Raw genomic sequence first — 24,389 nt, 5'->3', positions numbered from 1 at the left:
CACAGACTACTTCATTGTGTCAAAGTACCATTTTGTAAGTGTTGTCCCATGAAAAGATATATTTAAATATCTGCAGAAATGCGAGGGGTGTACTTACTTTTGTGATACACTGTATGCTCGGTTAGTAGCTTAGCCCATGCTCGTAAACACAGGCATTCCAATTATGTATGTGTGTGCTTGTGTGAGGGCGCACGTTTTTCTGTGGAGAAGTAGATGCAGATTTTTGCATTCCGCAGCGATATCCAATTTAATGCCAAGTTTTCCCAGTAAGTTTAGTTTAGAAAAAAACCTACGTACATCCATCTTGTTTCTTCTTTTCTGAGAGGGTTTTGGCTAAGCAAAGCAAATGCCTGTCTCTAAGGTGCTAGTCACGTGATTTGTTCGAAAATTAATTTTGACCTATTATAAACATTTTTTTTTTACTCATTTCATTTCATTCATTTAAAAAAAAATGTTTTTATTTGCTTTACAACTTTTATAGACAACATTTTACCGGCAGTCTTAATTTTAAATTCATGTATTGGAAAGTTGTGTCCCCCCTTCCTCTTAATCTCCGCGTATGTCCTAAAGATATTTTGGGGGGAATAATTTTAATGCTTTAATTTTTTAAGGGATAACAATAAAATAATACAAATGATTTAGAAAGTTGAAGATTTTTTTTCATTGGCAGCAACCACTTTCAGGAAAGAAGTCCAACTCTTTTGACTCTCTTTGGGTTGTCAAAAATAAATATCTTCATTAAATAAAATAGATAAATACCTCATAAATAAAAGGAAATAGGAGTGTTTTAAATTGTACAAAACCAAAACATCTCCGGGAAAAGGACGATTGACGCCACGTGACTAACTGGGTTGCTGATTGGCTCTGCTCTGCTAATAGGGCGTGGTCTAGTACAAAACAGGAAGTGCCATCTTCCACGCCAATAACGCTTGGTTGAGAATAAACGTGTTAGATTGAAGTCAGCACGGATGAATGCAATTTTTGCATCTGTATAAATAAAGAGTGACCTTTAACATATGTGAAATGGCGCGGACATTAATTTAGCCCCTGAAATGGTCGTGCGCCACAGCTGCATGAAATGAAACATTTATCTGCTCTAATGGAAAACAAACAATCGAATGATTTTATGAATTAGTTATATGGCGTTCGGAAGTCCAGTTTAGAATGATCTATTTGTGTTTATGGGTGATATTTGTGAATACGTTGATGGGAGGGAGCGGGAGGGGAGGGTGACCCAAAGCCAATGAGGGAGGGCCTGTTGGCTGGCTACTGCCCGTGCAAACAGAGCTCTTCTTTTTATCGATGGGATACAATAAGCTGTCATTTGTGTCGTAGGGTTAGCGTCCAGTTGTCCACCCAGGGCAGGACGATAGGGTAGCATGATAGCCGTGGATGGGACTCGGCAGGAAGAGCTTCCCCGTCTGCTGCTGCATTGTGACTGCACCCGCACCCGAAGCCACCAAGTCGGCAAGCGTCGGCGTCCGACATGGGGAAGGAGGTAAACGGCGTCTCGCGGAGCCGCTTTGAGGTGAGTTAAATTCATCTGCCCCCCCTTCCTAAACCTTTGACACGTCAGGGCGCCTCGTTTTGGGCCACCATATATCACAAAAATAATACTATCCAAGGCGACATTGACGTGGCTAAGCGCCGTTTGGGATTAGCTGCGTTGCTTTGGGCTAACAACAACAACAACAAAAACAAGGCCCCGGTTGACTTGTTATAACGTCGAGGAGGACACAAAGCGGTATTAATGTCGGCTTGTGTTGTTATCGCCCCGTAGTGCGCCGTTAAATGGCACTGGATGTTTTTGACTTTGCGCCATCAAAATAAAGCACGGCCAAGCTACAGGATGCACGCCGAAGGTTGGCCGTAAGAGCACAGTTTGGAGCAACGTAGCCGGTTTAAGATTAATTTAACTAATATATTAGACTTTTTGTTCACCGGATTGTCTGGTTGTTGTGCTGCTTTGACCTGGGGGTCTGTTTGGCTTTAGCTGCAGATTGACAGCCGACCGCAGGCCTTAAACCTTATCAACAATGGCACTCAAAATACCATTAGAGACACAATTCCCGACTGTTTGTTTCAACGGGACTCGAGGAGTTGTAGTTGTTGAACAACGTCAACTTTATTATCTTCTTGCGTTAATAGTGCTTGTTGGTATATTGGAGTGAAAACTTCGTCCTTAAAAATGCGGCGTCGCCAGTCACTTAATATTGTATTTAAACACCAAGATTACATTTGTCGAAGTTTTTTACGTATGTATTTCTTTTTAACGCTTTCTCGGCGAGAAATTAACGCTGTTACACCCCCCTTGCCTGGTTAAACAGATGCGATCGATCTGCTAAAGCTAATTAGCTGCAGACAACAGGCGGAAGCAGGAAAATGGCTGCTTTCAAAGTAAAAGTATGTGATTTGGCAAGTGGATTTCCGGTTTCTGACCCAAGTCACCGTTACTGTACAGCAGATCTGCGTTTTACCGTACATCTCAAAATAATAATAACAACGTCACAGATGTATATACTTAATAACGGTTATTCAGCCTCTAATTATTCACCGAATTACCTCATGTAAAATCACAGCATATTTGGTTAAAGAAAAAAACGATTTCACCAGTACACTACAGTTGTCAAGGTTATGAATAAGCTTTACAAATCGTGAGATATCAGCGTTTGTCAATTCAAAGTAGGCAAATAGGCATGTGCTGCAATGAGATTTTGACGGTATGATAACCTTAAGCAAAAATACTGGGGTATCACGGTATTGCAATTATAGCTCTAAAATGTGTTATTTTATGGGTTACCCCCCCCCCCCCATTGAACAGGATTTAAAAAATATTTTACACAACATATTTGCAAATTTGTACATCAACATGAATGTTAAAACAAATAATATAACTGAAATATTTTAAATAAAATTGTAATAAATAGAACTTATAGACAAAACCCAAAGCCACAGCTCCACTTGCTAAACATTACAACAACAAAAAAGAACAAAAATAATTATTTTCCATACAAAAGTAATATATTTTTTGCAGGCACTTCACTGACTTTAAAGCTTCATCTCAACATTTTAGAGACTTGCCATGTGCTCGGAAACCTTACAAAAGCACGCTAATAGAAAGAAAAAATAGTTAGCTGTCTTGGCATGTTAACTAGTCTCGTTAACGGCCTTGTTAACAAGCTTACGTTATAGTATTTGTTTTACCATCGCTAGACACACGAAACAACACTGGAGTGAACTTCGAAACAACACTGGAGTGAACTATCGTAGGTGGTGGGAAACGTTCATGACAGTGTCTACTTAAATTTTGTGTAAAGTGACGTATGATGGTCATGTAAATGTGAAATCATGTTGGAGGTGTTGCCTGCACCTCGGCTGTCCTTCCTCCGCTAAGGCACGGCCATCTGTTTCTTTTTGGTAACCGAAATACTCCCATACTAGACTTGACTTTTTTTTTAGGGGGTTTTGAAAACGCTCAGGTGTAGTTTTGACAGCAAGAGTGGTCTCACCGACACATAGGACGAGGGAGGTATGAGCCATAGACTTCATAATGTATTGACATGACACATTACCAATTCACTTCTTCCCGAAGGGGGCGGCCGTCCAACACTCCGCTTCATTTACTAGGAATCGGTCACATACAACGATCTAACGCCAGATTTAGGTTGAAAAAGTACAAAAGCTGTACTGCATACAAACAGGAAGAATTGTCTTATGATTGATTTGTTCGAGGATTCAAGGTAATTATCATATTATTCGGTACCATGCATGCATTTTGAAACGTGAAAAAAATCAATGGGAGAAATTAGCCGCTAGAGCATTAGCATTATACTTCGCAATATTTAAGTAAAATAAATGCTACCTGCACGGTTTTTTTGCTTTTAACCAAGAATCAAGACTCTTTTACGTCCACAAAATTCAGGGATTTAAGCATTTATTCACAAGAATTTTCACCGGAAAAAGCTCTTTGTTTACATATGGCGGCTGCTAATTTCCTTACTGACTAGCCTCATAGTTCACAATATTTACATAAAATAAATGCTACCTGCACGTTTTCTTTTGCTTTTAACCAAGAACTGAGACTGTTTTACGTCCATTTTTATAAATAATTCAGGAATTTAAGTATTTATTCACAAAAATTTTCAACGGAAAAAGCTTTTTTTACATATGGCGGCAGCTATTTTCCGTACTGACTCGCCTCGTAGTTCACAATATTTACGTGAAAGAAATGCTACCTGCACGGTTTTTTGCCTTTAACCAAGAATCGAGACTGTTTTACATCCATATCGATAAAGAATTCAGGGATTTAAGCATTTATTCACAAGAATTTTCAACGGAAAAAGCTCTTTGTTTACATATGGCGGCCGCTAATTTCCTTACTGACTAGCCTCATAGTTCACAATATTTACGTAAAATAAATGCTAACTGCACGTTTTTTTTTGTTTTTCAACCAAGAATCGAGACTGTTTCAGGTCCATATTTATAAAGAATTCAGGGCTTTAATCATTTATTCACAAGAATTTTCAACGGAATAAGCTCTTTCACTGTGCTTCCACTCTGTCAGCTTTGACGGAGAAAGCCCCTCTATGAATTGGCCCCGTGTCCCGTCAATACATTATGAAGTCTATGGATGAGCGCTGCCGCTCCAAGACATTTCTCGCTGCATTTTAGGGACATAGAAGCTAATAGCTAATACCGTACTACAGCATGACGGAAAATTTTTGTGGTTTTCATATTACGGAAAACCTTGAAACCGGTAACTGGCACATGCCTAATTCAAAGTGGTGGCCTGTGATAAGTAACAAATTATACTGTATGAAGCTCATTAGCAAGGAGAGGGACTGGTCTCTGATATCAATCAATACATGAGTTATTGACGCCCTTAAAAGTTGACAATTTCTCTTAACATGTCTCAAATTGTCTTTCCTGACAGGAAGATTTGACCTTGTGTTCTCTCAGACTAGCATACCCGTTTGATGATACAGTGCTTTGCCCTCACATTAATGTTGATTTACGCGCTTTATAATTCTTATTTTGTGAATATATAGATTTAGTTTTGTATTAACCATGTTTGACGCACACTGAACTGCATTTCCTACATTTGTGTAGCTGCTGATTCGATTCAGGTTATTGTGTGCGCACTTTGTTGTAGTAATTTGTTGCTTCAAATGGTTTTACGGCAAAATGATGAGTTGCTGGAGGTTATGGCTAGGGGAGCTTTTAAACCCGCTCCATTCATTGACCTCTCTCAGCTGTCCCGCTGGAGGAAACGTAACGCTCACATTCATGTGGCGTCGAGTTTATTTTATGTAAGATTACAAAAAGAGTGGGCGGGGCAGGAAGTGGGGACAATGTATGCCCGTCTCTGGATTATTTGGCCAGAGAGTACAAGGCGAGCTGTCAGAGTCAATTTGCCCCAAATCCAAGTAAGAAAAATGTTCCCTCTTCTCAGTGGCTCCGAAGCAGTTGTTGTTGTGTGCTGCTGGGCAAATCTCATGTATGAACATTTTTTTCCCCCCCATAGTTTTTCAGCAATTGCTGCAATTGGTCAATCCCCACTAGGTTATGTTATCTTGAAAATAAAATATCCTCCCTTTGACAATATAATGTTTACTGTAACATGACAGCAAATGTTCATTTTGCGGAAACAGATTAATGATTTGTTAATGTTTGTGTTGTTATTTAAAGCCCGACCAGCCAGAGACTATTTTCTCACCTTTTCCCGAAGTTCTTCGTTTTGGTTCAAGGTAGCGTCTGGTTTTTTCTCAAAGAGAATAAAGGAGGTTCTTGATTTGTGTCATGATTCATAGGAATGCAGCTATCGATTATTTTAGTTGTCGATTAATCGATGAACCATTAGTCGAATAATCGGGTAATCGGATAAGGAACATGAAAAATGAAATTACCTGAGCTGAGACTCAAACGGTATAAATAATAAATAAATAAATGAGGATCTATGTGCAACAAAAGAACAATTGGCTAACTTACGTAGCAAAAGTCCGCTAGTTTAAATGCTATAAACTAGAGCTGGGAATCTTTGGGCACCTAACGATTCGATTACGATTACGATTCAGAGGCTCCGATTCGATTATAAAACGATTATTGATGCACCCCCCTCCTTTTTTTTTTTTTTTTTTTTTTTTTTTTTTTTTTAAATAAAGTTTTGTACATTAGTTCCAAATTTGTTCAAAAATACTCTCAGGCTAAACCAAACTACTATTTCAGTATCAAGTTAACATATAGCAGTAAACAAATATACAAAAATAACATTAAATAAAAAAACTCCAGTCCCCATTCTGTATCAGCAGCTTTAAACTACATTCAATTAATTTAATGTTGTGAATCAACCGTTAAAGTTGTTAAAATTGCTCCCGTTATTCCATAATTTCCCTTTTGTCTACTTTTGACATGTGAAAGTTTTAAAACTATTTTAAAGATAGATTCAAGTCAATATTTTACCGATTTAGGAGTATTTTAGACAAAAAGTTAATTAGGTTTGCTTGGAAGGTTCGCTACAACAGCATTGCAGGGAAGTTTACTGCTTTAAGATGGCGGCCGTTTACTAACGCCCGCATCTAGCTTTTTGCAGATGTGCTGCTACCGCTACCGAGTCTATAATCCATCTAGTCCTATATAAATGATATCTACCGTAACATTATGTAGCTTAGCTGTACTTGTAGCAGCTTTTCGGCAGCAGTCAGGTATGTTGTTGTGTTTTTTTATCTCGTGGCATGAGTTGAGCTAGAGCCGTGAGTTGAGCGTTGGCATTACCCGAGGGGCCGGTTAATGAGAAGCATAATGTTTAGCTACTCCCGCTCCGTTCCGTCCCGAAGACCGCGCGGCGCGCTGAGTGTGTTGTACTTCCGCTTTACTTGGCATATTTCAATAATCGGAATTTGGATGTTTGTGAATCGTTCTCGAATCTTCCACGGCCGAATCGCGAATAATCCAAGAATCGGAAATTTTGCACACCTCTACTATAAACCAGGGGTCCCCAAACTACGGCCTGCATTTGGTCCGGCCCCCTGAACATTTAAAAAAAAAATTTTTTTTTTTTTTTACATGTATTATTTATTTCCTGTTTTTTTCTGTGAAGAACCCAGGGAGAGTTATTATATTATATTATATTATATTATATTATATTATATTATATTATATTTATTTTATTTACTGTTGTTCCGTGAAGAATCCAGAAAGGGTTACTTGATTGTGGCTTTCTGAAAAACAATAAATTTTTACATTTAGGCACTCCTGCAATCGTCACACTTTTTCTGTTACAAACTGACCCCGGCCCCTCATCAGAGAAGGGAAAAGTTATGTGGCCCTCACAGGAAAAAGTTTGGGGACCCCAGCTATAAACTCACTTTTTTTACAGTGCTCTTAACAAATGGTTCAGACACATATTCCCACAAAAATATGCTAAATATACCTATAAACTAAATTACGAATGCATTTAAAACAAAACAAAACAAAAAAAACAGCACAAACAAAAACTTAGCTTATGTTGGTCTTAACAGGGAGCACCTGGATTCAGCCATGTGAAATTAGGCAGACTAGAAGGCAGTGTATCCACCGAAATTAATAAAACTAAATGCAAACACTTTCAAAATAAACCATTACAACACCACTTAAACGGATTCTCAAAGCAGCAAAATTGAATTCAAATCTTTTTTTCTAATCGAATACTCAGTTAATCGATTAATTGTTGCAGCACTAGAGATGAATTTCTTTTCCTATGGCAATGAACCTGCCTGAGTTTATCGCTAACCTATGCTAATGTAGTAATCAAGTTTCAAAGTTCTCTTTTGCTATGACTTTTTTCTTTTTTACTTCTTTATCACCTGTTCGCCACCCCCATCTTTTTTGTGACATTGACGCTATCTCTGCTGACGAGAGCAGAGATCATCATTTACCCTTGAGTTAATTTGAGTGGTTGGTTGCTGACGTTATCTGTCTGGCATACTTTGCAGATGTTCACAAACAGTGATGAGGCAGTCATCAATAAGAAGCTACCTAAGGAGCTGTTGCTGCGGTAAGTGACGTCTTTTTCCTTCCGTTTAAACGGATAGCAAATGCAAAACTAATTTAACTCATTGGTAACCATAGTTGGTGATAGATGAACTAGATCTGCTCTAAAAATGAACTGTTTTTACCAGTGTATCTTTGACCTACTGTAAAATAACACGGAAACTAAGAAAACATATCAACAACCTCCGTACTGTTATAACTACTTTAATTGTTTCATATAAATGAACTAATTGGCTACAATTGACGGTGCTACGCATCCATTTTGAATGGGAAGGATGGCAGCGATCATTCGACGACGATAGGGACCACACCAATTTGGATCTCATCCCCTAAACATAGGGTTGGTTCCGACGTTCTTCCTCTAACAAACGCAAACAGCGTCCATATATGTCCTCTGGCGATGAGGTAAAATGCACATTTGGCCTTATTGCTTACGGATTGCTTGTTGCTTCATTAAAACCAGATGTACAGTGGGGCAAATAAGTATTTAGTCAACCACCAATTGTGAAGTTCTCCTACTTGAAAAGATTAGAGAGGCTTGTAATTGCCAACTTGGATAAACCTCAACCATGAGAGACAGAATGTGGAAAAAGAAAACAAAATCACATTGTTTGATTTTTAAATAATTTATTTCCATATTAGAGTGGAAAATAAGTATTTGATCACCTACAAACAAGCAAGATTTCTGGCTGTCAAAGAGGTCTAACGTCTTCTAACGAGGTCTAACGAGGCTCCACTCGTTACCTGTATTAATGGCACCTGTTTTAACTCATTATCAGTATAAAAGACACCTGTCCACAAGTCAGTCAGTCACACTCCAAACTTCACTATGGCCAAGACCAAAGAGCTGTCGAAGGACACCAGAGACAAAATTGTAGACCTGCACCAGGCTGGGAAGACTGAATCTGCAAAAGGTAAAACACTTGGTGTAAAGAAATCAACTGTGGCAGCAATTATTAGAAAATGGAAGACATACAAGACCACTAATAATCTCCCTCGATCTGGGGCTCCATGCAAGATCTCACCCCGTGGCGTCAAAATGATAACAAGAACGGTGAGCAAAAATCCCAGAACCACACAGGGGGACCTAGTGAATGACATACAGAGAGCTGAGACCACAGTAACAAAGGCTACTATCAGTAACACAATGCGCCGCCAGGGACTCAAATCCTGCATTGTCAGACGTGTCCCCCTGCTGAAGAAAGTACTTGTCCAGGCCCGTCTGCGGTTGGCTAGAGAGCATTTGGATGATCCAGAAGAGGTCTGGGAGAATGTGTTATGGTCAGATGAAACCAAAATAGAACCTTTTGGTAGAAACACAGGTTCTCGTGTTTGGAGGAGAAGGAATACTGAATTGCATCCAAAGAACACCATATCCACTGTGAAGAATGGGGGTGGAAACATCATGGTTTGGGGCTGTTTTTCTGCAAAGGGACGAGGACATCTGCTCTGTGTAAAGGAAAGAATGAATGGGGCCATGCATCAAGAGATTTTGAGTGAAAATCTCCTTCCGTCAGCAAGGGCATCGAAGATGAGACGTGGCTGGGTCTTTCAGCATGACAATGATCCCAAACACACAGCCAGGGCAAAAAAGGAGTGGCTTCGTAAGAAGCATTTCAAGGTCCTGGAGTGGCCTAGCCAGTCTCCAGATCTCAACCCCATAGAAAATCTGTGAAGTGAGTTGAAAGTCCGTGTTGCCCAACGACAGCCCCAAAACATCACTGCTCTAGAGGAGATCTGCATGGAGGAATGGGCCAAAATACAAGCAACAGTGTGTGAAAAGCTTGTGACGAGTTACAGAAAACGTTTGGCCTCCGTTATTGCCAACAAAGGGTACATAACAAAGTATTGAGATGAACTTTTTGTATTGACCAAATACTTATTTTCCACCATGATTTGCAAATAAATTCTTTAGAAATCAAACAATGGGATTTTCTGTTTTTTTCCCCTCCACATTCTGTCTCTCATGGTTGAGGTTTACCCATGCTGACAATTACAGGCCTCACTAATATTTTCAAGAGGGAGAACATGCACAATTAGTGGTTGAATAAATACTTATTTGCCCCACTGTATTTAGGTTACGCAACATTCAAATTGTTTTCAGATCTGAGGGGGAAACATAAACTTCATAAGCCTCTTAGCAAAACGAAGGCCGTAACTCAAGCCTTGGTCTCGCTAACCCGTACGTGACGCCGTAACTCAAGCCTTAGTCTTGCTAACCCGTACGTGACCTATGCTTGGACAGTTCTAGACTATTACGCACTTCACTGGCTCATAGCATACAATAGTGCTCTTAGCAGACCGTGAAGTTGTCAGGCTGCAAGGTGACCTCTGTGCGTGGGAGAAAAAAAAACCTGATTGATTTGGCCGATTTGATCCACATCATGCACAAGAAGTATAAAAAGCTGACTGACGCACGTCTGCAAAAATACCATGAACTGTTTTAGTGACCGTGATAGACGTCCAATCGGGGTCCTGGAAGCCACAGATGCAGAGCCGTGTGTGGCTCTTTAATCCTTCTGCTGTCAAATTAAATAGGTTTGTTGCTAGATGGACAACTCATGAGTCAACCCAGAATGCATCTATTTTAGTGCTGCAACGATTAATCGATTAACTCGAGTATTTGATTAGAAAAAAAATATTCAAATTAAATTCTGTTGCTTCGAGTATTCGTTTAATTAAAGTGGCGTTAAAGTGGTTTATTTTGAAAGTGTTTGCATTTAGTTTTATTGATTAGGGAGGATACACTGCCCTCTGATCTGCCTCTTTTCACATGGCTGAATCCAACTGCTCCCTGTTAAGACCAACGTAAGCTAGGTTTTTGTTTGAGCTAGTTTTTTTTAATGCATTCAGAATTTAGTTTATAGGTATATTTAGCCGTTTTTTTGTGGGAATATGTGTCTGAACCATGTTAAGAGCATTGTAAAGAAAAAAAAAACTTTAGCATTTTATAGCATTTAAGCTAGCGGACTTTTTCTATGTAAGTTAGCCAATTGTTCTTTTCTTTTGTTGTACATAGATCCTCATTTAAAACAAAAATAAAACTATATTGTTTGAGGCTCAGCTCAGGTATTTACATTTTTCATGTTCCTTATCCGATTACTCGATTATTCGAACTAACTAGTCCATCGATTAATCGACTACTAAAATATTCGATAGCTGCAGCCCTAATCTATTTGAAAAACAAAACAAAACCGTCCCCTAACCCTTTAATGCACTTTCTAAAATGTTTCTATTGTATTCATTAGCGGTGGGAATCTTTGGGCATCTAACAATTCGATTACGATTCAGAGGCTAAGATTCGATTGTAAATCAATCCATTTACAGTATGTCCAGCTCGGATCTTTTACATCCATTCAAAAGTACGATAATTTGCCAGATGACACTAAATGACATGAATGTTTATGACAGTCTCATGTCATAACCATGACGGTCTTATGACTGTCTTATGATGTCACTGTCAAATAAAGTGTTACCGGTTCATATCTTTTGGTGTAAATATCCCATCATACAGTGAGAACAGCTGCGGCTTCTAGTCCGGTGCGGTTTACTTATGAACAAATGCCGTTTTTGTGTCAAATTTGGTGGGTGGCAGCTTATAATCAGGTGCACCTTATAGTCCAAAAATTTCTGTAGTAATAATTAAAAATAATGAAAAAAAATGTTAAATAACGTTAATTTAAGAAAAATTAACATATTTAAAAATGATAAATTTAGGGAAAAAAAGAAGGAAGACATAAATTCAAATATCTCTTGTGACCTCACATAACTTAACTCTTTGGCTGCCGTTGACGGAAATAGACATCCAATCCATTTGAACTGAAAGCTAGAAGCAATCATTCAAGCCCCAGTAGCTTCATGATCAATTTCCCTCTTTTACTGACTACCGCAACACATACTGTGTGACCGAGGGTGGTATTGAATGAGTTAAGCCAATGATAAATTTTAAAAAGATGTCCAGTTTAGTGACCACTGTCTCTGAAAGGGTTACGCTGAACTATTCCACACCGCTTTCCCACCTCACACCCATTTTCTTGCTCCAATAGTAGAAGCATAAGCGTAGAAGTGCAACAATTAATCGATTAATAGACAACTAATCGATGAGCAAATTAATAGACAATTATTTTGATAACCGATTAGTCATTTAGGGCCTTCTTCAACGTGTCTCAGTTCTTGAAATTATTACATATATATGGCGGAAAACACTCAGGTGACTTGAAGTTCTGCTCTGAGAGCCCCAATTTGGCCAAATTACAAAATTGTCCTGTATGCATGCGTGACACATCATTGGAAAGCTTAAAATCTCAATTTTCTGGGGGAAGAAAAATTTTGAACAGTAGGGCATTTAAAAAAAAAAAAAAAAAAAAAATTAACAGCAAAACCCTAACTGGAGGTGAGAGCACGCATGAGCAGAATTAAAGACGCCATGATTTTAACGAGATATTATCGAATACTTACTTCTTTTCGATCCAAAACCTCCATGTAGCATGTATCACCGAGTGTCAAGACACAACTGTGAATGGCCACAGCCGGATTTTTGGTGGATTTTAGGGGTGAAACATGATAATATAACAAGAGTCGCGATGCAGAAATCGCAGACATCAACAAGTGGTCGAGATTTTCATTTTCATATATTTACCCTTTTAAACATTTAAAAAAAAAGATTTTCTTTGTTTGGATCGATTATTTATCATCTAAATTGTTGGGGAAATGCGACAGTAATGATAAAAGAATACAATTAAGCGATAGTTATGAGGTAGATATCCGTGACTTTTTTTTACAGATGCCTATTTTTTCATTGTGACATAATTTGTTTAAAATAAAAGTTTAAAATATGCGAGTGAGTAATTTTTTAAAGTCGTTTTTTTTTTTTTTTTTTCAAACTAAATATTAGACATCCATTAATGATTCTAAGCTAAAAATGACAGACATTTCAAATAATAAATATGATTACATACCTTCTTTTTCTGGCTAAGTTGAAACAAAAGCGGTTGCGTGACGTCTGCATACGGGGGTTTCCAGGGTAAAACGGACAAATAAAAAATAGTTCGGGTGCTTAATGTGCCATGAATCTGCTATGACAGCATATAGACATATGTTCTATCAAACACAACAGTTCTTTTGGCTTAAAATTCAGCAGTTTATTTTAAAGAGGGGAGCAAGAGCAGAAACTTCTTTTTCAGCCTTGTCTGTGTTTTCCGCCATATATAACTCCTGTGTTGTAAATATTATCAGATTTCTTCATTGTATTTTTGTTAAGTCAAAGTAGGACATGAACAAAAATCTGTTTTTAATTAGGGCTGTCAAACGATTAAAATTTTTAATCGAGTTAATTACAGCTTAAAAATTAATTAATCGTAATTAATCGCAATTCAAACCATCTATAAAATATGCCATATTTTTCTGTAAATTATTGTAGGAATGAAAAGATAAGACACAAGACGGATATATACATTCAACATACGGTACATAAGTACTGTGTTTGTTTATTATAACAATAAATCAACAAGATGGCATTAACATTATTAACATTCTCTTAAAACGATCCATGGATAGAAAAACTTGTAGTTCTTAAAAGATAAATGTTACTACACGTTATTAAATTTTATATTAAAACCCCTCTTAATGTTTTCGTTTTATTAAAATTAGTAAAATTTTCAGTCAAAAAATAAACTAGTAGCTCGCCATTGTTGATGTCATTGCACCATGCTCACTCCCCAAACCCATAAAATCATTTGGACCCAAGCGCCAGCAGAGGGCGCCAAACAACAAAAAACAAGTAACAAGTGGACATTACACTGCTGTCATTTTAATCTGAGCGGGGCATGTGCGTTAATTGCGTGAAATATTTCAACGTGATTAATTAAAAAAATTAATTACCGCCCATTAACACGATAATTTTGACAGCCCTACTTTTAATTTGAAAAACAACAATTCATTTTTTCCCAATTTTCGGACATCTTACTGTCTAAACTAGCTTCTTAATAAGGCTGTAACCACTAATTGACTAAATCGAGTAATACATTAGTTGCCAACGAATTTGATAATCCATACAGTTGAAGGAAATAGTCATTCATTTTGTCTCCATTGCTACTTACATAATACCGTAAACGACTTCATGGTAAATTGTGAAGGTAATTGAAAAAAGTGACATTTATCTGATTAATCGTCCGATTAATCGATTATGAAAATAATCGTTAGTTGCAGCCTTACTTGGGCAACACTGAAAATAGTGTATTTTCTGTGAACACGCATTTACTACTGATGTAGTCCTATTGGGGACCCCTGCTCTAAAATGGTCTTGTCTGTCCGTCTTGTAGAATCTTCTCCTTCCTAGATGTGGTGACGCTGTGTCGCTGTGCTCAGGTCTCACGGGTGAGCGTTTTTGCGCAACATTAGAATTTATACCTTGCGTATAATGACAAGCATTTTTATATGCCCTCAGTCCTGGAATGTTCTGGCTCTGGATGGAAGCAACTGGCAGCGGATCGACCTTTTTGACTTTCAGCGGGACATCGAGGTGTGTTTTGTTTTATTTGGCAGGGCTCCACGCGGGCTAATAACAAAATGAATGAAGACCAGTGGTGTTAACAGGATGCCAGGTGTGGGTGGGCATTAGTCTTACCTGGGGGGGGGCAAAAAAAGAAAAAAACTACAATGCTCAAGTAGGTCGAAATCCAGTGTAGGGCATTGTTGTTATTAGGTCTAAACAAATAAAAGTTTATTTGATTTTATTTGACTTAGTTAGAACACATCCATAACTGAACAGTATGGATATGCAGGTGACCAGTGTTGTTAATAATGGCGTTAGAATATAACGGCGTTACTAACGGCGTTATTTTTTTCAGTAGTGAGTAATCTAATTAATTACTTTTCTCATCTTGGCAATGCCGTTACCGTTACTGAAGCGGGAAAGGCAGGCATTACTATGCGTTACTATGAATGAGAAAAGTCTGAAAGAGACGGAGACGAGAGAGCAGCGCAGGAGTGGGGACGCCGTTGCAAACGCGATGCTAGGTGGCTCCTGATTGTAGCTGATAGTCTACAAACTACGCCCACATGATGCTACATTAGATATCACATACTATAGAACTAGATGCAAATATCAGACACGGTGGCATTAGCAAGATATATACAGTATATATTGAACTAGATGCGTTAGTAAACAGCCGCCATCTTAAAGCAGTAGACCTCTCAGGAAGGCTCTGTTGTAGAGAACCTTCCTAGCGAAGCTAAGTAACTTTTTATCTAAAATGCTCCTAAACCGGCAAAATCTTGACTTAAATCTATCTTTAAATGATGAAAGTTTTAAAACTTACACATGTCGAAAGTAGACAGAAGGGAACTAATGCAATAACGCAATTTTAACAACTTTAACGGTTGATTCACAACATTTTTTTTTTCCTGAGGAAAAAAAACCATGAAAATTATCACTAGTTACTTTGCCAAGTAATTAATTACTTTTAGATTCAGGTAACTAAGTTACTAAAGCAATTACTTTTTGGGAGAAGTAATTTGTAACTGTAATTAATTACTTTTTTAAAGTAAGATTAACAACACTGCAGGTGACAATGTTTTTTTAGGTAACCTATTGTGGTTCCTCGGTTTTATTATTATTATAGTTATTCTTTGTTCCACAGCCCCTTTGAGCTCAATTTGACCCCCTTAGAAGGCTTCAAAATGCACCAAAATCGGCAGGCAGGTCAAGACCGGTGTTCGGCCATTCCTTACTACGCAGCGAAACGTCCTACACAATGCTGAGCGCGCTTGCGCATGCATCCACACGCATGCGCACATCGGTTAGAAGCAGCGAGTACTCACTATTTTTGTTTTTATTTCGTTACTTAGAAACTTTTCGCTGCCTCAAAGATACTTTTTGCATGTATTACCCTTGCATACTTTTGACCATTGTGTTTTTTTGTGTAAGCTTTGAAGCAGTTGACCACATTAGTCACGTAGCGTATTTAAACTTTCCTTATTTGATATAACTACATTTAAGTGTTTTCTGCAGGCATTTGTTTTGTAGGTTATTCCTGTATGCATCAAAACAAAACAGGTTTCGAGCGCACGGTAGTACTTTGGGTGTCAAATTCGACTAATGTAGACGTTTCGCCGATGTAGGAGATTTTGGCAGAACACCGGTGCAATTGATACTGTGTAAAGACAAATTCCAAATTCATTATGTAGCGCCCCCTAGCAGTCATTCTTTGTCCCGCCGACACTTTGAGCCCTACTTTGACCTTCTCAGAATGCTTCAAAACACAACAGCCAGGTGAACACATGTGAAAACTTTGATAAAATGTTTAAAAAAACAAAAAAAAACAAAAAAACAATATGCATAAATGTGTGTAGCGCCCCCTAGGAACAAAACCAAAATTTCATTTCATTTTTTTTTTTTAAAGTTGAAAGAGGAGGTAACAACGCAAAGGTTAAAACTTAGAACACATCAGTACTTAATGAATGGGGTACCATACGCGGTCCCCGGCCTGCCGTTAGTACTACATCCAGTGTTTTTTTGGGTGGGCAGAGCATGTCCCTGGGTGGGCACTGCCCCCGCCCCCTTGTAACTCCCCTGCTGAAGACTCCTTTTTTTTTTCTTTTGAAGGGCCGAGTGGTTGAGAACATCTCAAAGCGATGTGGAGGCTTCCTGAGGAAGCTGAGCTTGCGGGGCTGCCTCGGCGTGGGCGATAGCGCCCTGAGGTGAGAAAAGAGCCATGAGAGATTTGGGTTGAAATACCTTAGCTAATGTGAACTCTTCATGTGTGTTCGTCTTTGCATTTTGAAGGACGTTCTCACAGAACTGCAGGAACATCGAACTGCTCAGTTTGAATGGTTGCACCAAGATCACTGACAGGTTGGACATGCATAAATACATACATATGCACGTACAGTGTAGCTGTGTGATAGATGGGGGACCGTAGCAATAATTCACTCAACGGTAACTTTTAAAATGACAAATAAGCAAAATTACTAGTTGCAGGCATGAAAATCACTCTGATTTCGGGGAAATTCACCGTTTTGAAGTCAAAAAGGGTGAGCTACGTGAATTGTGTAGATCCAAAGAGAAAATTTCTAAGGGGGTGGGGGGATCATAATTCCATCTGACTAACTAACGCGATATTCAATGAGTCCATTTGTCCCAAAGTAAATAAAAATGTGGGCGATAATTTTCACGGCTGCGTTTTATCACTGCGTGCGTGTAGATGACATATGAGACTCCAGTTCATTTCACAGATGTTTAATGGTAATCAACACACCGTAGAATTACAGTTCAGACATACAAAATAAGGAAACACATGTATATTAAACACTGTAAACCAGACATGTCCAAAGTCCGGCCTGGGGGCCAAATGCAGCCCATGGTCAAATTTCATCCGGCCCCCAGCCTCTGTCATAAAATCAATAATGTCTGGCCCACACACAGACTTAATAAATTGGTCAGCAATAATGCTACCAGCATATGAAGTAGCTTACACACTAAATGCTGCTCCTCATTTACCCACTAAAAGGCAGCAGCACTCTAAGCAACATTACCCCGCGTTACCCTTTATTCCCCATTTCTAAAATGGCGACAATCAACAACAAAAAAAAAAGAAAGTTGACTGTGATGGCCAACGCTTCAAGGATAGGTGGAAATTGGACTACTGTATTTCTTCTCTAAAATATGCAACAACTGTGTCTGCGTCATTTGCAAAGAGACAGTCGTTGTTTTTAAAGAGTTCAATGTGAGGCGATATTAACAAACAAGACACGCTGACATGTACGACAAGATTACAGAGAAGATATGTAGCGAGAAATTGAAGCAACTTAAAGAGCATATGACACCAGAAAAAAAGTCTTAAATGGCATTATTATGTGAATTAGAATCATATTTTGAGACGATTCGACTATATACAACAATTTAGCAAAGCGCAGATGACGAGAAATTAGTCTTTTAATCTGCCGGTTAGCCACGCTTACCATTATAGGGCTTTAGCGTCCCCAACAGGTGGATGACGTCAGCGGTAGACTAGGCTCATCGGTTTTACTATTCAGCCCATTGAGGGGGAATTGTTCAGAACGAGGAAAACGCGACGAAGAGAGCTGCAAAATGTCATTGTTTCAGTCTCTCTACTCCCAATATTTTTACAGGATATTCTTTTTATCCAAGTATTTTTCCCCAATAGCTATATAAATGGCTTGAGAAGGACCAGTCAGCCCGTCGAGGGGGAACTATTCACAATGAGGAAAACGCGACGAAGAGAGCGGCAAAATGTCATTGTTTCTGTCTCTTTACTTCAATATTTTTACAGGATATTCTTTTTACCCAAGTACTTTCCCCAATTGCTAAATAAATGGAATGGTCATGACAAATAACAATCTTGTGCTAAATGGAATATAAAATAATAAAAATCCATTTATTCAAGACGAAATGGCAAAATTACTCCATAATGGTCAAAACAGTCGACTTCACCTTTACTGTCACACCTCCCGAACGATATTTTATGACACCTAAATCGGACATATGTAATTTCCCTTCCCCGGCTTCGGAGAATGTAAACAGACCAGAAGGAGTGACAGCTAGCCGACATGCTAACCCGAACCGAGGGATGTTTCAAAGTCTTCGAAGTGGAAAATCACACATAACTAGCCTGGATTATTTGACATGACGACCCGGTTGTCGAGTTTCTTTGCGGATCGGCAAACCGCCCGGCGGAGAGCAATTTACAGTTCGTTCCCTGGAGGAGGGTGGCTGGAGTTGTTGTGTAGCTAACGCGCTAGCAGCTAACTGCTAATGAGCATGAGGATAGCTTTTTACATGCCTATCAATGATCAAACGTAAGTAGTCCTTTATTTAAAGGAATTTTATAGTGTTTACTTTGTAATCCCTGTATTCGTATTTGACATAATACAAAACAAGATGTTTACTCACTTCCTTGTAAGTCCAATGGTCCCACAGTAAATATCCACGGTGAATGGGAACCTTTTGAAACTCCAAAAAGGCGCATACGCCTCTCCCGCATACAGAATGATTTTTCTGCAGCCGTTTGGCTGGCGTGATGCAAAAAATAAAAGTATTAATCCGCAAAATCAGCTGAATCCTTCGTCCTCATACACAACAGTACACTGTATAGTGAAGAGAACGTCTTCTACCGTACACGTCACAGCGCCCTCCTCCTCAATGCAAGACCGAAGCCGGAAGTCACTCATTTTCATGGCGCGGGATTCAAAAAACTAAATAAATATAGCGATCGCTTCCACACACATCCAAGCGGTCCATATCATTCAGGGGCATAAAATACCGCGTGTATTATGAAATAAACATGCTTTTTCGTGTCACAGGCACTTTAAAGCTAGTTTAATTTTACAGCAGCAGTATTTCGTAAGAGCCGGAGAGTCGAAAGAGAACGCCACAAAGGCTAGTTGCGAGATTGTTGAAATAATTAATTTAGGGCTGTCAAACAATTAAAATTTTCAATCGAGTTAATCCCAGTTTAAAAATTAAATAATCGTAATTAATCGCAGTTAAAACCATCTATAAAATATGCCATATTTATCTGTAAATTATTGTTGAAATGGAAAGATAAGACACAAGACGGAGTACATAAGTACTGTATTTGTTTATTATAACAATAAATCAACAAGAAGACATTCTGTTAAAGTGATCCATGGATATAAAGGCATGTAGTTCTTAAAAGATAAATGTTAGTACAAGTTATAGAAATTTTATATTAAAACCCCTCAATGTTTTCGTTTTAATAAAATTTGTAAAATTTTCAATCAAAAAATAAACTAGTGGCTCGCCATTGTTGATGTCAATAATTACACAATGCTCATGGTACTGAAACCCATAAAATTAGTCGCACCCAAGCGCCAGCAGAGGGCGACAAAACACCAAAAAACAAGTAACAAGCGGACATGACACTGTGCTGTCATTTTAATCTGTTTGAGCGCGGCATGTGCGTTAATTGCATCAAATATTTAAACATGATTAATTGAAAAATTTAATTACCACCCGTTAACACGATAATTTTGTGACACACAAATGTGACACACAGAATGGCTTGCTAAAATTTGCTTAAATATATTGTTCTACGTAAAGGCCAAGGTCGGCCCTCCACATTTTTACCACACCAAATCTGGCCCCCTTTGCAAAAAGTTTGGACACCCCTGCTGTAAAAGTTAGCATTGCTACATTGACACTAATGGGGGGAAGACAACCTACTTTACCATGCTATAAAACATTGGCAGTCTTCTCCAAAACGCAAACTTGCGGTTAAAAAGTGACACTTCAAACATGAAAAATCGCTGGTTAACAGCATTTGCAAACGAAAAAAAAAAAACAAAAAAAAAACCTACGAGTGACACCACAAGCAATGACGAAAAAGGATTTTTTTGCGGAGAGTGAAGCTGTTAGCGGTTTAGCAAACGTACTTCCGGTGAACATTTCAAAACAGAAGCACGCCACTACACTAAGAATAGCTTTAAAATGACACCCTTTTTGAAAAATATGATTGGCAATCAATATTATAATTATTATAATACTATTATATATAGTAGTACACTATAAAAATAATGCTAGATATTTTTTTAAAGAATTGTTTTGAATAATGTTGGAAAGGCAAAGTCTGTGTTCTCAGTCTGTTTACATTCCATTCTTTTTCACTAGTAAATGCTATTAACATTTGACATCATTGTTTATGTGTAATTATTTACATGTTTATTTGTACTTTAATAAACAATTTAAGTGTTCCAAAATGTTTTTGTGAATTAATAAGCATCAACAAAAATTTAATTGTGAAATTAAATTAAATTAGTGAAAAAAATTAGTCGACTCATCGTAAAAATAGTCTGCTGACTAATTGGGAGAAAATTAGTCGTTTGGGACAGCCCTACCGGAACATATTTCCTCCACACCCTTCTCACCTTTTTAACCCCTGACCCATTTTCATGCCTGTAGTTGGACGGATGCGAATTGATGTAATATGTAACTACTTCATTGTAAAAACATTTTGCCCCCATTTAGGAATCGGTCCTAAGACCTGATAGCTGGTTTTGTATTTAGAAGCCATTAATAATGTTTGGTTCAACAACTGTTTTATTAATTTTAAAGGGGATTGGTAACACAGAAATGTTTAAATGTTTTCTAAAAGCGAATGTTTATCAAGAAATATGAAATCAATGCATATGTTTGCTTTCGTGGCCACATTTCACACCTTGTATTTGGCCCGCGGACCTTGAGTTGGACAACAGTGCGATAGCCAGTCATGCAAGATATTATCCTTTTTGGTGAGGCTTCTCTTTATTTTGGAATAAATGTTTCAAAAAATGTCCTTGAAGAGCAGAGTTGTTTTGAATTGTTTCTATAACTGCACCATACTACATTGTTGACGCTGACGATTCAATATTTTTCTATAGAAGAACCTTGACATGGCGATCGCTTTGTATTTGCAGCACGTGTAACAGTCTGAGCAAGTTCTGCCCAAAGCTGAAGCATCTGGACCTCGCGTCCTGTACCTCAATCACCAACCTGTCACTCAAAGCCCTCAGGTATGAAGCACTCTATTATACAAAATGCATTTGATTGTTGCATTATTCACAAGACACAAATCCAGATTTGATCTATTCGTGATGTTATAGTCGTGAAGGAGTTCTGAATTTACAAAAAGGCTTCCACTTTCATCTCTCTCACTTGTTTTTTTTCTTCCCCTTCGCACTCTAGTGAGGGTTGTCCACTGCTGGAGCAGCTCAACATCTCCTGGTGTGACCAAGTCACCAAGGACGGCGTTCAGGCCCTGGTTCGATCCTGTCCGGGACTCAAGGGTCTATTCCTAAAAGGTTGCACACAGGTACGTGTGCTTGTTGATTTTTATCCTGCAGTCCACGTGATTCTTTGTCATTTGGTATGTCTTTTGTTTTTTAGCTAGAAGATGAAGCGCTGAAACATATTGGGGCAAACTGTCCCGAATTGGTCACGCTCAACTTGCAGACATGCTCGGTAAGTGAAAACTGCTTAAGCCGTTTTTAAGCCAATGACATTTTTAACTAAAACTCACTGGCCATCTCCACGAGAAGCAGATCACAGACGACGGCCTCATCACTATTTGTCGAGGCTGCCATCGTCTGCAGTCACTCTGCGTATCGGGCTGCGCCAACATTACGGACGCCATTTTGCACGCGCTCGGACAGAACTGCCCACGCCTCAGGTAACGCTCTTCAAATCAGATGATTATTGTTAAGTGTGTCTGCAAAACGGCTGCAAATTCTTAAGATTCTCAGATTTTTCGTCTTCAATCTTGTGACTTTTCTTTTTAGAATATTAGAAGTGGCCCGCTGCTCTCAACTTACAGACGTGGGCTTCACGACATTAGCAAGGGTGAGTCAAATCAGCTTAAGAATTCCAAATGTTCGCTGTCTTCACCTTGCCTGACCCCTGTTTTTGGAATGTACAAAGCTACACTTTTGCTTCTCTTGAATCTCTTTTATAGAATTGTCACGAACTTGAGAAGATGGATTTAGAAGAATGCGTGCAGGTCAGTAGACGCCATCTCACGATTCTTTGTATCAAGTCAGTGATCCCCAACCACCGGGCCAGGTACTGGTCCGTGGTGCATTTGCAACCGGGCCGCAGAGAAATAATAATTTGCTAATGATTGCAATCTGGTCTCTGCCTCTTGACTCATCAAAATGCCTGTCTGCTCTATTGACTAAATAGTCTTCTGTGTACATCGCCCTCTAGCGGTTGGCCGCCATTACTGGGGTGTTTGCTGCCTGGCACGGCCAGACTGTTCTCCCAGTTTTTTTCAATCACAGGGAGAACAGTTTGGGACCCATTGGCCTCTCGAGCCAGAACGAACGTATCCATGCAATCAGATTCGTTTATTTGCGTGACGTGTTCTTACACGTCACTCTTGCGCGTCGAAAGTCGTCTCCACAACAACACAGATGGCGAATGGGAGAGCTGAGAATATGTTCCAATCCGCGGTAAATTCAGTTTTAAATGACCAAAAACACATCGACACAAGTCATTGACAACAGTCTGTCTCGCGCTAGCCATGTTGAATAAACTTCTCCGCTCCCGTCGTATGTTTACTTCCTTGCGCTAGAATTTCTTGTCGCTTTACCAACGTCACGTCCGCACGTCGCTGATTGGCCCACTCGGCTGTCTGTTTGCTGTTGCTTGCTCCGCTCTGGGAATTTGATCCGCGAAATGGTCGCCAGACTCTATCGCTGAAACAGCGGTGAGTCTGGGTTTCCTGGCATGGGTGTTTGCACACCTATATAGAGCTGCAACGATTACTTTAATAATTTGAGTAACTCGATTTTTTAAAAAATTGATTGAGGAATTTCTCCGCCTCGAGGAATCGTTTAATTTTGCCAGCTCTAAGCATGACGTTTTGCCCGGACTACTTTTATTGCGGCACAACGCGCTGACGTCACGTGCATACAGGAAGAAGAGAGAGGCGGCGGATACATTTAATTTCAACCACACATAAATATAGAGGTACCGACGAAAGCGAAGAGAAAAGCACCAAGAAAAATCAGAAAATGGCAAAAGTGTGGGAGCATTTCAAGCTGGTAACCAAGGCGAACACTGTTTCATGTATTCACTGTAAAACAGCGCTTGCATAACACAACCCATGCCCAACCCCGCTACTGATGACCGTCCCCGAAACCCATGCCAGGCGCCACCAAACGAACCGCCCGCCTAGCCCCCGATCCAAAAAAGGCACCGAAGGCACCCCGTTCACTCTCAGAGCGGAGGAGTGATACTCGTGACAAGGTCAAATCAAGTTAACATCGCACTAATAAATAAGATTAAAGTTACTGTACCTTGCTACTGTAACGTTAGCCCTGCGGAGGGCTAGGTTTCTATTAATTATGACTAACTGTCGATGCGTGGCAAATGTGTCTTTCATACAGGCTTTATTTAATCTGCAAAAACACAGTGCTGTAGAGTGATGAGTGTGTAAAATAAAAACATAATATAGCTAGCTGTCAATTTTAGCTCTGCAGTCATTGATGGATAAAACAAAGTAGCACTGGTGCCTAATATGCTCAAATACAGCAGGTATCATACATTTATTTTGAACACTGCAAAAACTGATGATCCTATCAGGATTTACAATTTAGACTAACTTAATACAGTGCCTTGCAAAAGTATTCGGCCCCCTTGAACCTTGCAACCTTTTGCCACATTTCAGGCTTCAAACATAAATATATAAAATTTTAATTTTTTGTCAAGAATCAACAACAAGTGGGACACAATCGTGAAGTGGAACAAAATTTATTGGATAATTTAAACTTTTTTAACAAATAAAAAACTGAAAAGTGGGGCGTGCAATATTATTTGGCCCCCTTGCGTTAATACTTTGTAGCGC

The 24,389-nt window shown here is 38.9% G+C and overlaps 1 protein-coding gene across 3 annotated transcripts in view; it reads left to right on the top strand.

Annotated features, from left to right (window-relative positions):
• The first annotated feature begins 1,248 nt into the window (after nt 1-1,248).
• The window catches only part of fbxl20 (F-box and leucine-rich repeat protein 20), a 37,042-nt gene continuing 13,901 nt past the window's right edge, over nt 1,249-24,389 (top strand). For 2 of the 3 annotated variants that reach the window (XM_057817214.1, XM_057817216.1), the window contains exons 1-12: nt 1,249-1,528; nt 7,971-8,032; nt 14,349-14,403; nt 14,474-14,548; nt 16,634-16,728; nt 16,814-16,882; nt 21,463-21,558; nt 21,731-21,857; nt 21,932-22,006; nt 22,084-22,214; nt 22,324-22,384; nt 22,497-22,541. In XM_057817214.1, coding sequence (XP_057673197.1) covers nt 1,487-1,528; nt 7,971-8,032; nt 14,349-14,403; nt 14,474-14,548; nt 16,634-16,728; nt 16,814-16,882; nt 21,463-21,558; nt 21,731-21,857; nt 21,932-22,006; nt 22,084-22,214; nt 22,324-22,384; nt 22,497-22,541 — 933 coding nt within the window. In that variant the 5' untranslated portion in view covers nt 1,249-1,486. Of the gene's footprint in view, nt 1,529-1,568; nt 1,745-7,970; nt 8,033-14,348; nt 14,404-14,473; nt 14,549-16,633; nt 16,729-16,813; nt 16,883-21,462; nt 21,559-21,730; nt 21,858-21,931; nt 22,007-22,083; nt 22,215-22,323; nt 22,385-22,496; nt 22,542-24,389 lie in introns of those variants that run through there. The other variant, XM_057817215.1, reaches the window with a different exon arrangement.

This window comes from Corythoichthys intestinalis, chromosome 16, assembly GCF_030265065.1.
Source record: "Corythoichthys intestinalis isolate RoL2023-P3 chromosome 16, ASM3026506v1, whole genome shotgun sequence".
NCBI lineage: Eukaryota > Metazoa > Chordata > Actinopteri > Syngnathiformes > Syngnathidae > Corythoichthys > Corythoichthys intestinalis.
This window is presented reverse-complemented; position numbering and strand designations above follow the sequence as displayed.